This window comes from Martes martes (assembly GCF_963455335.1).
Source record: "Martes martes genome assembly, chromosome: 4".
NCBI lineage: Eukaryota > Metazoa > Chordata > Mammalia > Carnivora > Mustelidae > Martes > Martes martes.
In genome coordinates this window covers 86765780-86781792 of record NC_137891.1, presented here as the reverse complement: position 1 = coordinate 86781792, position 16013 = coordinate 86765780, and the positions used below count along the sequence as shown (strand labels likewise).

General features: G+C 37.1%; 1 protein-coding gene across 2 annotated transcripts in view; it reads right to left on the bottom strand.

The window, feature by feature from the left end:
• Positions 1-15189, bottom strand: part of GOLPH3L (golgi phosphoprotein 3 like) — a 39809-nt gene extending 24620 nt beyond the window's left edge. The window contains exons 1-2 of one of the 2 annotated variants that reach the window (XM_080800701.1): positions 15002-15189; positions 12899-13093 (exon numbers count right to left, since the gene is read on the bottom strand). In XM_080800701.1, the coding sequence (XP_080656827.1) occupies positions 12899-13081 (183 nt within the window). In that variant the 5' untranslated portion in view covers positions 13082-13093; positions 15002-15189. The remainder of the gene's footprint in view (positions 1-12898; positions 13094-15001) is intronic. The other variant, XM_080800702.1, reaches the window with a different exon arrangement.
• Positions 15190-16013: the final 824 nt, after the last annotated feature.

Here is a 16013-nt window from a genome sequence, read left to right as displayed (position 1 = left end):
TCTATAGATCCATCATCTAGCTTTAACAGCTACCAATACAATCATCTCTCTTTTATAACTCTCTCTGCTCACCAGATTATTTCAGTACAAATCCAAGTTATTTTAACATATCATCCATAAAATATTATCATACTCTCCCCAAGGCAGGAAGATTAAAAAAAAAAACTGTAATACTAATATCACACCTAAAAATGAATAAGAATTTTTAAAAATTAACAAGAACTCCTTAATTTTATCAAATATTCAATAAGCCTTCAAATTCTACCATTTGTTTTGTGTGTGTGTGTATATATATATATATATATTTTTTTTTTTTTGAGAGAGATAGATTGCATCCTCTGGGGGGGACAAAGGGGGAGGGAGAGAGAAACTCAAGCAGGCTCTGCACTGAGCACGGAACCCGAAGCAGGGCTGGATCTCACAACTCTGAGATTATGACCTGAGCCAGAACCAAGGGTTAGCGACCTAACTGTGCCTGTATATATGTACATACATATAAATACATATTTACATATATACACACATACATATACGTATATCTTTTTTAAGAGGGTGGGGAAGGGCAGAGGGAATGAGAGAATCTTAAGCAGACTCCATGCCCAGCGTGGAGCACAACTTGGGGCTTGATCTCACAACTCTGAGATTATGACCTGAGCCAAAATTAAGAGTTGGATGTTCGCTGACTGAGCTATCCAGGTGCCCTGCTTTACCCTTATTTTACAGAGATAATATTTTATAGAGATAATAGTAATTTTTTAAAAAAGATTTTATTTATTTGAGAAGGAGAAAGAGAAAGCGCAAGCAGGAGGAGCAGCAGAGAGAGGGAGAGGCAGGCTCTCTGGTGAGCAGGAAGCCCGATGTAGGGCTCTATCCCAGGTCCCTGGGATCATGACCTGAGCTGAAGGCAGACACTTAACTGAATGAGTCACCAAGGTGCCCCTAAGTGGTAGACTTTGAATCTGAATGTAGATATATCTGATTCTAAGTCCTGTCTTTTTAAACAATGCCAATCAGAAAATTAGAAAATACAGTAACTAAGCATATTGGGAGATAAATGCAAGGGAACTTAAAGAATGGGAAGGTCATTGTTTTGTGATGTTTCTTTTTATCACTGGATTTGTGATGGATTTTAAAAGGAAATGCCGAATTTATTTAAGATTTATTTTAAATATTTAAATATTTAAAAATATTTTATTTATTTGAGAGAGAGACAGACAGAGACAGCAAGAGAGAGCACAACCAGGCAGGAGAGGGAGAAGCAGGCTCCCCACTGAGCAGGGAGCCCAACGTGGGGCTCTATCCCAGGACCCAAGGATCATGCCCCAAGATGAAGGCAGTGATGAGCCTTCCCCAAATGAGCACCCCAAGATTTATTTATTTGAGAGAGAGAGATGGAGAGAGTGTGAGTGGGGAAAGGGACAGAGGGAGAAGAAGAATCTCAAGCAGACTCCCTGCTGAGCGTGGGGCTGGATCCCAAGACCCAAGACCTGAGCCAAAATCAAAAGTCAGATGCTTAACCAACTGGGCCACCCAGGAGCCCGAGGAAATGCAGAATTTAAGTTAAAACAAACTATAGGGACAGTAACAAAAGACAAATGTGGGGATTCTGGGAAGATGACAGAGCAGAAAGAAATCTTTGTCTCATGTTGTAATTATGCATCTCTGTGTGTATATATATACATAGAAAGCAGTCTATAAGCATATATTAAAAGACTTCAGTAGCAGTTATCTTTCAGTAGTAACACTATGAGTGATTTTTATTTTCTTTAAACATTTAATAAAAACTTGAGGTATAGGGTGCCTGGGTGGCACCTGGGAGTCTGCTTTTCCCTCTGCCTGCCACTCTCCCTGCTTGTGCTCTCCTCTCTCTTTCTCTGTCAAATAAATAAATAAAATCTTAAAAAATAAAATAAAATTAAAAATTGAGGTATAATTTATATAGAGTGAAATGTACAGATGTTAAGTTCAGTTTGTTTTGACAAATGCATATAGCCACATATCTCATTCCCCATCACTAAGTTCTCTCATGTATACTTCTGAATTTCTTAGTATAAACATATTTTGCTTTTTTATTTTGTTTCTAAAAAAAAATATTTTTAAGATTTATTTGACAGTGGGCGCCTAGGTGGCTCAGTGGGTTAAAGCCTCTGCCTTCAGCTCAGGTCATGATCCCAAGGTCCTGGGATCGAGCCCCGCATCGGGCTCTCTGCTCAGCAGGGAGCCTGCTTCCCCCGCTCTCTCTCTGCCTGCCTCTCTGCCTACTTGTCATCTCTGTTAAAAGAATAAATAGCATCTTTAAAAAAAATGATTAAAAAAAAAGATTTATTTGACAGTGAGAGAGGGAACACAAGCTGGGGGAGTGAGGGAACACAAGCAGGGGGAGTGGGAGAGGAAGAAGCAGGCCTCCTCTTGAGTAGGGAGCCCGATGCGGGGCTCGATCCTAGGACCCTGGGATCACGACCTGAGCCCCTCAGGTGCCCCTAAAAATAGTTTTGAGATTTTTAATTTTTTATTTGAGGGAGAGAGAGTGGGGGAAGGGGAATGGGCAAAGGGAGCAGACTCTCTGCTGAGCAGGGAGGCCAATGCAGTACTTGATCCCAGGACCCTGAGATCGTGACCCAAGTCAAACGCAGATACTTAACAAACTGAGTCACCCAGGCAGCCCTATTTTGCTTTTAAAATCATAAAAATAAAGCTTTTAAAAAAAATCTTAGATATATATATTTTTTAAGAAGTCAATAATAGCAACAAAAGGTGAGCACAATCTACCAATGAACACATGGAAGCCTGAAAACCATTGATTCAGGTTTTCTTTTTTTTCTTTTTTCTTTTGGCCATTCCCACTTTAAACCTTCTGGACAACTGCGAATAGGTGAGGACAAACATAGAAAGTAAAGAGTAACCTCCAAGGAATTTCCTCTTCCATGTTTTTTTTTCCCTCTTTTTTTTTTTCTCTTCCATGTTCTTATAGTACTTTTTGTACCTTTCTTATAGCACTTAGATATCTAGTACTATCGTTATTATATACATATCTCTTCTCCCATATCAGATTCAAATGCTTCTTGAGGAAATAAAAACATATCATCTTAATTACTTCTCTTTTTCCTTATTTTATTCAGTGTCTTGGACAGAGCAGGTGCTCAATAAATGTTGGCTGACTTGAACTGAAGGAAAAATCACATCTTTATTTAGTTTAATGACACTTCCTGAGGGTGAACTGCACTCCAGGTGCATATAAGTAAATAATGACAAAATTATCTCCAAAATCTTTCTATTTCCTCTAAAACCTTTCTAAATCATTGTTATGGGGTGAACTGTGTCTTCCCAGACTCCATATGTTGAAACCCTAACCCCTAGTATCTCACAATGTGACTGTATTTGGAGATAATGCCTTGAAACAGGTGATTAAGTCAAATAACACTGTTAAAGTAGGCCATAAACCAATCCGACTGGTGTCCTTATAGGAGGAGGAAATACAGACACAAAGACACTAGTGTCTATATGTGATACATGCACAGAAGAAAAATCACATAGGGACACAGTGAGAAGATAAGTAGAAAGGCCTTAGGAGAAACTGAATCTTGGACTTCAAGCACCCAGAACTGTGGGGGTAAAAAAGTTCTGTTGTTTCAGCCACTCAGTCTGTGGTATTTTGTTACAGCAGCCCTAGCAAACTTAACACAACATAATACTCCTGCTGAAAAACCGAGAAGAAATTTGTTTTAAGTTTTAAAATTAAAGAAAAAAGTATACTACCTACTCATTTATATCTTTTTATTATAACAGTCTCCTCCTTCTGTAATGAAGATATATGACATGGGGTGTAATCTATGGCTGGCACTGTGAACTGAGGAGAAAAATATAAAATGCCTTTTTAATTATACATTAAACTTTCTGAAGATATGGTTATAATAAATCAAATAAAATATTATTTACTACTTAAAAAAATTTTTTTTTAATTTATTTGTCAGAGAGAGAGAGCAGGAGGCAGACAGAAAAGCAGACTCCCTGCTGAGCAAAGAGCCCGATGCCGATCTCGATCCCAGGACCCTGGGATCATGACCTAAGTCAAAGGCAGACGCTTAACTGGCCATCCAGGTGTCCCATATTTACTGCTTCTTTTAACATTTTTCATTTTGCAAATTGGGTTCTCTAAATTTCCTCCTTCACTTATTGTTCCTTATGACCAGAATATCTTGTTCGATGGAAGAAAGAAAAGAGAAAAAAGTCTGGAAGACTTTCATATTTCCTCCTTAAATTGTGATGGGATGAAATATAAAGCAAAACCATATCATTCAGACTTGCTAAGAGTACTTTCCCTTATTTTGCCATTATTGATGTCAACTTAATATTTTTTATGGGATCCCAAAATCTTTAAGAGTGAGCTTTGCTAACGAAACAAAACAAACAAAAAAAACACAAAACAGAGTAAGCTTTGCTGGAGTATTAAACATTGAAATAAGAAAGTTGTGGATAAGACTTATAAAAATAACTGTGCCAAATATTACTGCAGAATATAATAATCTTTTATCTTACTAGGAGATATAAATTAAGATCTATATGAAGCTATCCTAGGAGATGAAATTCTTGGGTTTCCACCAAGCAATAGCAACCCTGAACAATTAATTCTCTTTGTTCAGCAAGAAATTAAAAAAAAAATATGTCATACATGCTTTGGAAGCATGTCCTTTTAAAAACTGTCCGAGTCAGTTTGAACATAAATCCCACCACTTATTGACCAATTAACCATCTAACTTTGCTTTCATAAAGAGAAGATGATATTTGCCTTGCAGAATCAAGCAAGAGAAAGTAAAAAAGCACAGGATGTTTTGAAAACTCTAAGTTACACAAACACAAAAAACGAAGAAGGAGATGAAAGACATGGAATGGCTTGCATCAAATTTATAGGTTCAATGGCTACGGCCAAAGGTCCAAATATAAGTGGTTTTTATTTTAATATCTATGCCAGGAATTTTGGAAGAGAACAGTGTGCAACTAGGGGTTGGGGGAAGGGAGAGGCAATCTCTCAATGAAATAGCTTAAACTATTATTTCCTACTGTTAAAATAGGACTTTGGTCTCCCAGTTTATTTCCTTTTGTACCCACAGTAAATTTGGGGGTTATATGAATGGATATAATAAAACAGAAGTTCTTTTTTTTTTTTTTTAACAGCCTATGTTAATAAAAACCAGAAAACCTGACAAACAAGTCCTTCTGATACACTTGCCCTATTCACTATGGCAATAACCACTGACAAGGGATTTATTGTTCATTTTGTGCAATCAGGAAACTAAAAGACCAGGCAGTGACCTAAATGAGACTTTTAATCTTTTGATTTTAATAAAATGGTTTAGGACTGAGCAGCTTTTTAAGAGGAGTAGTTCTCTCCATTGATAGCCAGTCATTGACAAGTTGTATACTGACTTCTTGTATTTTTTTTTAAGTTTATTGATTAGTTCACCAGAATTTTACCAGCTTTAAAAAAGCTTGTCCTTCTAATCTCCCATTGCTAATAAATTATGAGTGAATTAAAACTGATGGATGATCATTAGTAGCTTGAAAAAGCTGAGTATTAACATATATTATATTTATAATGTGTAAGTTTTATCTAGTCTGATTTATCATATTTCTTTTTTTTTTTTTTAAGATTTTATTTATTTGACAGAGAGCGAGCACAAGTAGATGGAGCAGCAGGCAGAGGGAGAGGGAGAAGCAGACTCCCCACTGAGCTAGGAGCCTGACAAGGGGCTCAATCCCAGGACCCCAGGATCATGACCTGAGCAGAAGGCAAACACTTAACTGACTGAGCTACCCAGGTGCCCCATATCATTCTTCGGTATGTATAAACAGTGGCATTGTTTGAAAGAACAAGAATAGTCTTAGCAGCACCATTTATAATGGACTCCTAAATGTCTGTTAACTAGCAGATTGAATGAATAGTGGAATAGTGATATAACTGAAATTTATATTCATAATATAGAATTATATTTTAAAATATAATTTTTAAATTATATGCAGCAACATAGATGAATCTCAAACATATTGAACCAAAAAATACATAACAGTATCAACCCAATAACATACAGTTTAAAAAAAGGCAAAACTAAATATATTGTTTAGGAATATACACACATGTTAGAAGTACTGGGAGGCGAGGCAAGGTGTGGTTAGGGAAGGGCACAAGAGGATGACCCCACAATGTTGGTAATGTTCTTTTGGTGGTGGTTACATGTTTGCTTTAAAATTACTTGTTAGGGGACGCCTGGGTGGCTCAGTTGGTTAAGTGGCTGCCTTTGGCTCAGGTCATGATCCCAGCATCCTGGGATCGAGTCCCACATCCGGCTCCTTGCTCGGCGGGGAGCCTGCTTCTCCCTCTGCCTCTGCCTACCACTCTGTCTGCCTGTGCTCGCTCGCTCTCCCTCTCTAACAAATAAATAAATTAAAAAAACAAAATTACTTGTTAGGGGCGCCTGGGTGGCTTAGTGGGTTAAAGCCTCTGCCTTCGCCTCAGGTCATGATCTCAGGGTCCTGGGATCGAGCCCCGCATCGGGCTCTCTGCTCAGTGGAGAGCCTGCTTCCTCCTCTCTCTCTGCCTGCCTCTCTGCCTGCTTGTGATCTCTGTCTGTCAAATAAATAAACAAAATCTTAAAAAAAAAATTACTTGTTAAATTGTACATATGTGTTTTATAAATTTTTCTATATATGCTATATTTCACAATTTTTGAAAAGTTAATAAAATACATGACTGAATACTGAATGTCCAGCTAAGTTTTGGTAGTTGAGTTTCAAAACATCTGAGTTAATTTAAAGAAGATGAGATGTTTTCAAATATCTGTGGTTATTCCAGGTGCAAATCATTGAAATTATCATAAACATTCAGCTGATTTTTTTTCCCCTAAACTGTGTTTCTTTTCACTAACTTTTGCTCATATTCAGAATTCAGCTTAAGAGTTATCACTTCCCAGTATCTCTTTCCTCCCCTGTCCCACTAGCACTTTCCACCACTGATCTGGGTTAGGTATCTTTCCTCTTTGTTCCCTCAGTAGCCAGAACAGTCACACACACATCACATGTACTACAGTGGTCTGCTAACATTCCAGAAGTCCTTTCCAATCTCTCCAGCCACTCTCATCCCACTAGACTATAAATTATCTCAAAAGCAGGGACAATTGTCTTTGTTCTCTTTCAGTATCTATCACTTTATACATATGAGACATTCAGTAACTTTTTGGTGACCAAACAAATTAATGAAAATATATTTCCAAAATTCCAATGAGCAATACTTCTTGCCAATTTTGACTTGAGTGACATGAGAAATATGATTAAAACCCTTTTTTTTTTTTTTTAAAGACTTATTTGTTTGACAGAGAGAGGGACAGCAAGAGAGGGAACACAAGCTGGGGTAGTGGGAGAGGGAGAAGCAGGCTTCCCACCGAGCAGGGAGCCCGATGTGGGGCTCGATCCCAGGACCCCGGGATCATGACCCGAGCTGAAGGCAGACGCTTAATGACTGAGCTGTCCAGGCACCCCTGATTAAAACCTTTTATGTCACAGCACATAAGTAGTCAATAAATGGGATTACTAGGAGAAAGCTTGGAAGGGAAGAGGGTTAAAACACTATCCACAAACTAAAAAGATTACTGCCAAAAGTCAAAAGCATTAATAGGCTCATTCCTCTTACAAGTAACTTAATTTAATAATAAAGATTTCATAAGGGAGAAGTTTTAAATATCTTAGCAATTTAATTAAAGTATTAATTGTCCGTGAGTCAATAATATCTATATTAAAACTCCTACCAAATGCAATAATGCCAAATAAATGGGATCTTGATTTCAACAGAAAATAAATCAGTATTATTTTGGTCAGGTTGGTGCTCAAGTTTAATTTCCTCAGTTGAGGGCAGTGTTACTGAACTGAGATTTTTTTTTTTTTACTTTTATTTTATTTTATTAAGTACACTCCATGCACAATGTGGGGCTTGAACTCACAACCTTGAGATCAAGAGTCTCATGCTGTACCAAATGAGCCAAAGAGGCCCTTGATAACATCTAATTTTAAAATGTACTCAAAAGGTTAGACTCTTCAACATATACTTAGATTTCTTGATTATTTTCACAAGACAGTGAAGCTTAACACAGTTGACCCTTAAACAACTGTAAGCTAATTGTAGCTAAGTTTTGGGAGAGCAAAACGTTATACATGGATTTTCATCTGTATGGGTATTAGCCACCCTTACCCCTCATGTTTTTAAGGGTCAACTGTATTTTTTTTTAAGATTTATTTATTTGAGAGAGAGAGAGAGTGTGGAGCACATGGTGGGGAGGGGCAGAGGAAGAGAGCCTTAAGCAGACCCTTTGCTGAGCCTGGCACCCCAGGCAGGGCTTGATCTCATGACCCTAAGATCATAGCCCTGAGATCACAACCGGAGCCAAAACCAAGAGTCAGACTTAACTGAGCCACCCAGGCACCCCTGCCACAGGATGGTTTTAAAATACAGTTGACCCTTGGGGCACCTGGGTGGTATAGTGGGGTAAGTGTCTAACTCTTGATTTTGGCTCCAGTTGTGATCTCAGGGATGTGATATTAAGCCGTACTTCAGGCTTCAGGGTCTGGGCTCAGTGCAGAGTTTGCTAATCCCTCTCCCTCTGCTTCTCCCCCAGGCTCTTACACTCTGTCTTTCTTGCTCTCTCAAATAAATAATCTTTTTTTTTTTTTTTTTTCAGATTTTATTTGTTTTTCAGACACACACACAGAGAGAACAAGCAGGGGGAGCGGCAGGCAGAGGGAGACGGAGAAGCAGGCTCCCTGCTGAGCAAGAAGCCCATGTAGGACTCAATCCCAGGACCCTGGGATCATGACCTGAAGGCAGATGCTTAACCCACTGAGCCACCCAGGCCACCCCATGTTTTCAAAAATAGATATAATTTTAAGAACTATAGTATTGGGTTCTAAACAAAGAATCTTACGGAAATCTTCAGCAAAAGTTAACTTTGGGACTTTGGGATGCAAAGTTTAATACTTAGGATTTTTTTGACATGTCACAAACCTCAAGCCATGTGAAAACAAGAAATTATATTACATATAAGAACATATATTCATAAAGAACATAGAGCAAAAATATCATTAAGTCCTTATTTTAGAGACAAAAATGAAATGGGCTTTCCTATTTTCATTAGGCTGATCCCTTTACTTAAAGGAAGAATCTATTAACTATAGAGAACAAATTGATCATTATGAAGGGAGGTGGGTAGGAAGATGGATAAAATAGGTCAAAAGGACTAAAAGTACACTTATAGTCACGAACACTGAGTAATGTGTAGAATTGTTCAATCACTATATTGTATACCTGAAACTAATATAATACTGTATGTTAACTACACTGGAATTAAAATAAAAATAAATAAATAAAGAGTCTGAAAGTCTCTGTCTGACACTCAAAATCTGCCACACACTAGTCTGAATCTAGTTTGCCAATTTTGATTCTCATTTTTCTCCAAGAAAACACCTACTTCAGTCACAGTGGTTAATTATCTCCCAAACTCACCAAGCTCATAATAATTTCAGGTTCCCTCATCCAGAATGTGTTTTCTTTACTCTATTTATGTTAATCTTACCTGTTCTTAAAGGCCCAGCTTGGGGGAGCCTGGGTGGCTCAGTGGTTAAGCATCTGCCTTCAGCTCAAGTCATGATGCCAGGGTCCTGGGATTGAGCCCCTTCACCGGACTTCCCTGTTCAGCGGGAAGCCTGCTTCTCCCTCTCCCACTCCCCCTCTGCTTGTATTCCCTCTCTCACTGTCTCTCTCTGTATCAAATAAATAAATAGAATCTTCCAAAAAAAAAAAAAAAGGCCTAGCTTGTTTTACTGCCTTCTATTCTTCCCCAGATTATTTCAACCCATTATGTTCTCTCTTCCTTCCAACTCTCTTGGCTCTTACTGTTCTAACATGGAAAAACTTGCTGGATTTTTACTGTTGTTGACCTATTTAGAAATCTTTTGAACTGTGAAATATAATGCATACACAGAAGAGTGCATGAAACAAAACTGAAAAAAGCTCAATGATTTATGTCTCGGTAAATAAACATGAAAACTTTCCCCAAGTACAGAAACAGAAAACTGTTAGTACCCAGAGAGCCCCTTCATGTTCTTTTCTAGTCACTAATACCCTCCTCCTATCTTACCCCCTACAAAAAGGTAACCACTATGCTAACAACTATGGTAATCCCTTTCTTGCTTTTCTTTGTAGTTTCAATCATCTAAATATGTAACCCCAAACACTACAGTTTAGTTTTCTTGAATTTTATATACATGGAATCATATAGTATGTCTTTTCTGTCTGGCTTCTGTTACTGAATATTACATGAGAATCATACATGTTTTATAACAATGTTCATTTTCATTCTGTATAGAAAAGATGTTTATACTCATTTAGATAAATGGACAACTAACTTTTATCCATTCCACAGATGATGGACCTTTGGGTTACTTAACTTTTTTTTTTTTTTTTTTAAGATTTTATTTATTTGACAGAGATTACAAGTAGGTAGAGAGGCAGACAGAGAGAGAGGGGGAAGCAGGCTCCCCGCTGAGCAGAGAGTCCGATGCGGGGCTTGATCCCAGGACCCTGAGATCATGACCCGAGCCGAAGGCAGAGGCTTAACCCACTGAGCCACCCAGGCGCCCCAGGGTTACTTAACTTTTTAAAAAGTATGTATGTTTTGTCTCCCCAGCTGGAATGCAAGTTTCGTGAGGGCAGGGGCCATACATAGTATCTTATACTATTTTATACTTACTTTAGTATTTGCATAATGCTAAGCACATCATGGGTGCCCCTAATCACACTAAATAATGATTAAATAAATCTATGAGTAGTTTAGGAGGTGAGAAGAAAATAATTAGTGCTGGAAATCAATTAATGTTTTTAAAAAAGATTTTACTTAATTTGAAAGTGAGTGAGAAAGAGAGAGAGGAGAGAGAATGAGTTGGGGGAGGGGCAGAGGGAGAAGCAGACTTCCTGCTGAGCAGGGGGCCCAACACAAGGTGTGATCCTAAGACCTGGGATCATGACTTGAGCCAAAGGCAGAGGCCTAACTGACTGAGCCACCCAATAGAGCCCCATCGATTAATATTTTTAGAGAGAGTTATATAACCGGCATTTTGGAATAGCACTACTGTTTTAATAAATCAGAAGGTTTGACCTCTCCTATTTATTTATACCTAAGAATTTATCATTTCTTGTTCTTCCTGAGCCAACTGAAAGCTAAAAATGTAATTTATCAACTATTTTTAAAAATAAAATTAGAACTCAAAAGATAATTATTCAAAAGGCTAATTCTCTATTCATCTTTGCACAGTATCTCACCAGAGTTTCTTTATTTCTTGTTCTATTCCCTTATATTTATATTAACTATTATAAATTTAAAAGCACGTGAAGAGAAGTCCAAAGTTAGTCTACAAAACTGAAGCAAAAATTCTAGTATCTAAGGTCAGCAGGAAATTAATTATTCCTATTCAAAAGTAAAACAAACCAAATAGCTTTTTAGTTCTAATATGCTCTTCTACAGTCAGCAAACGCATCCCAGGTACTGTGTAAACATCTCAAAACAGTATTTATGCCACCTAATCTTCAGACCTACTCTGATATTCTCTTGGAGAGTCAGTTTTGCATTTTCATTTGCTTAATTTTCATAAAACTAGAGCTTCATCAACTTTCTCAGCAAACAGGAAAGTACACTTGCGGGCAAGATTTTCTGATATATCTGTCTTGGCCAATTACATATGTGCATGTCTCTAATATTAGTTTTAACAATACACAGGCTATAAGAAGTCTTGTAAATTTTGTTTCAGTCTGTAATTTGATGTGACAAAAAACAGAGAAGGGAAACGTGGTATAGAGAATGTAAAGTCTAAGAAACAAGGATAATCCCAAATTGAGGAATCAATGCAGAAAGAACAGATGGTACTAGATGTTTGTAGCCAATTCATTACTAGGTAAGGATAGTTATCAAAGTGAAATTTAGTCTTTTTTAATGTAAAGTAACATTTTAATTTGTTAAGTTTTCAAAATGAAGGCCAATCATATACGTGCCTTTATTATCATTATTATTATATTACTAAAAGCTTTCTTGGAAAAGAAATAGTTGTTTAAAATATTAAGTTAAATTTCTTCATAATCTCTTCATAAGGGAAGAAAGTGAAACATAATAAAAAGTTAAATTACAAATGAAGGATAATGTATTACAGTAGAAGAACCAGCAAATATGTGGTTATACTCTAAGACCTGCTTTCTCAAGACTAATTCTATTACAAAGTGTTCTATTAATAAGGGAAAACTTAGAAAGAGAAATCTGCAATTAATTTAAAAACATTTTCTGAAATTAAAATATTTCTTTATCAGTTGTTATTTAATTTCTAAAGATCCACAGAATAGAATTTTTAAAAAGTTATTTCTACTGCATTGCAAGTTGAAACCTATTCACTGTTTATTTTTATAAAACAGCTAATCATACATGTTTCTTGTCTTGTCATTTAAAAGATTTTCCTCCTCACAGTTCAAGACAATATTAATGTGTGGGCCCTCTTAGTTTAATAGGAGCCTATTTCACCATCAATGTCATTTGGGAAACTACAAGTACAAAAATTTTATATGTGTTCTACTCTCTCCTGTCTTCTAAAATTTTGGAGGAATTTTGTAATTAAATTACCCTTTAAGTAATTATACTTCTGGATTTTACCCTCCAAATATCAGCTACCCTCCCAAATTCCCCCCACCCACCTGATGGCTAGAGCACAATTCTAAGGCCAACTCAGCATTAATGAAAATATTCTGTCATATTACTTCTTAAAAACATTCCAATATTCAAGAGTCTTTGGGAGAGACTAGTAAACCCAACTGTGTTACCTCTTTATCTTTTAGTCCCAGGAGCAATACTTCTTCCATAAGTGTGAGGCGAATATCCTTAGAGTCACCAGAATCTTCATTGTCTGGACTCCTGTCTTGATTAGTGTCTTCCTCACTTTCCACCTTCTTTTCAGAGCTCTTGCCTACTTCAGCGCGACGGGCCCGGTGAGTTAAAGTGGTCATTCTCACCTGTTTCTGGAGAGGGTGATGAAAAAATATCTATAAGTAAGCTTATGTAAACAGAATGTATTGATATTCATACAGACCTACTACAAATGTATACAAATAAGAAATATATATAAACTTAAACAGAGAAAGGAGTAAAGACCAGAAAAATTAGGTGGGTAACACAATATGTTTTCCAAAGTACAATAGCTTGAAGGCACAGAAGGCATTGACAGAAAATCAAATCAGTAATATTAAAGACCGGTACAAATGATTGATCGATCTTTCTTTGCTTCTTTCTTTCTTTCTTTCTCTCTCTTTCTTTCTTTTTCTTTCTTTCTTTCTAGAAATTATCATCTTTTAAGCCTGCTGATTTTTTGTGCATCATCTATAATCCAGGAGTATATACACATCCTTGTAACTTGTCTTTCATAAAATGGATTCTCCCCAAGTTAAATAATATGGGACAGCAAAAAATTGTGAGAATCCAGGCCCCAAAATCCATGTAATAATCTACATGTAACTTCTATAAACATTCAATGGCACATCATAAAATATAAAAAACAGAGAAATTAAAAAAATAAGAAAAACTAAATATATATATTCTCATATTTTCTTCCCATAACTCATCTCATGCACTCCCTTTGGAAACTGCATCTACAGAATAACACTCAGAACATCATGTGTAGTAATTCCATATACACAGAAAACTTTCATCTCTGTCCCTAGCTAGCCATCTTGCAAATACTCAAATAGCTGCCGACAAGAAGTATCAGTAAGAGAATGTTAAAAGATTAATGATCTCTTTCTCAATTGCAAAAAAAAAATCAAAGCACATGCCCTCTTATACCATGTACTACAGATGCTTCTAAAAAATCTAGTAAAAAAAAAAAATCTAGGCAAAAGAAATGGCACTAAATTATGTATGATAAAGTTTAAAGTTAGCATACTTTATTTTAAAATAAATCTAAATGTCAGTTTTTGAAATGACACACAGATATTTTTAATCAGTAATTATTTAAAAGAATATCTTATTCACGTTCAAAAGAATGCATTCAAAAGCCTCTGTGACCGGATCCTGTTCTAGCGATATTTCCCATTACATTACTCTCAGTTACATATTGTTAACAACCACTTCTCAAACAGGTCCCATGCTGCCATTTCTGCTCCTTTGCCCATGCTGGTGTTCTCTCCCCTTTCCTTTCCTCTTTATATTCTACCCATTCTTCAAAGGCCTATTGAGGATCCAGGTAAAGCCTTAAGTGAATATCCTTCTCCATTACCCTTATGTCCCATGGCCAGAATTGGTCTCTCTCTCAGCTATACTTCCACAGAACTTTATTTATACTTACATCCTTTAAAGTATTTATTATAGTCTTTCTTTTGGTATGGCTGTCTCTCAACTGTAAACTTCTTGAGGGCAGGGATATTGTCTTCTTGGGTTTTTATAGTCTCCATAGCAACTAGCACAATGTCTTTAACGTTGTAACTGCTCAATAAATATATACTGATTAAAATGAATACTCAGAAATGCATGTGAACATTTTTAAATAGAAATACAAGTAAAGTGACTTACAAATGATTCTTTGTACAAGACTGTATTTCAAATACAATTCTTGGCGGGAGGTGGGAAGAAGGGCGAAGGAGGAAAAAAACCCTGTGATATAAATGCTTAAGGGCATTAACCCTATCTGGCACTGTGAACAGGGTTTATTTGCTATCCCAATCCAAGAAACTTTAAGTCTTCAGAGAAAAAAAGGGCGGGGGCGGGGGAACTTTGAGGAACTAATACCCCCCGGGCATTTATTAGTTAAAAATCCTATTTGGGGGGAAAAAAATGACCAAAAAAAACCTGAATAAGAACCTCCCTCTCCCCGTAAAATAAAAAATCTGTAGGCTTTATTTGTACATTAGTAAATGTATATTCTCGTTGCTTACCTGACGTTACTCCTGGGTTACAGCCGGACACAAACAGCAGCTTGCGCTCTATTTTAGGGGGACACCTGTTCCCCCACGTCCTAGTAGGTAAAAAAAACTTCTCAGCCACGCAGAGATTACAAACTTCCTGACCCTTCGATGCAGAGAAGAAATAACACATCAGCTTCCTCAGGATCCCTAGGCAACCTACCTTGGTGTTTCTTCATTGGACCAATCAGAAACCGCCAAGGTTGAGTCCAGCCAATCGGAGCTTACAAGGGGAGGCTCTCCTCGGGCTATTGTGTTGCGATCCGACAAACACCACCAAAAGGAGGCAGGTTTGGGTCAACCTGACAGCTGGTCAATCCAATGAAGTAACCTTCGTAGAAGAGAGGAAAAGGAGCTGCGCTCCCCACCCCCATTAAACCGGCCAATCAAAGCGTTCAGTGAGCTAGCGCAAGCTGCCGATCTACAAAGGTTTTTGTTAGTCAATCTCTGTAGCAGGTGTGTTAACTGTACCAGCGTATACTAGGACAATTAGATGAGATGTGCTAGGATCCAAAAAAAGCGAAGGACAAATAAACATTTTAAAATTGGTTGTTTTCGAAAATTAGCTTCTCCTCAACTTTCCTGTTCCAGAAAAACCTGATCTGGGTCAGTTTGTGGACGTTTATTTGGTTTACATTAAACAGGTACATTTCTACCATTACATACACACCAACTTTCTCGATTAGCGCTTCTCAATGGCAAGCCTATGGATAATCTATGTTTTATAATGCGGCTGCTAAAACTGCAAGAAGCAAAGAGACCAAGTTTTAAGTTTTTCTTTTTTAAGGCAAAGGAAATGATCAAAGCTGAAACCAGGTCTCAGGTTTCTCCCTAAACGCACAGTATCTTTCACACTACCACTCAAAGTTTCTGGGAAGTGTGTTCAACTCTTGTAAAGTATTATTTACCAAAATGATCTCAAAATTAGTACCTAAACATTTTCTGCTAATTAAATAAAAATTAGAAGCCATGAAAGAGTCTAGAT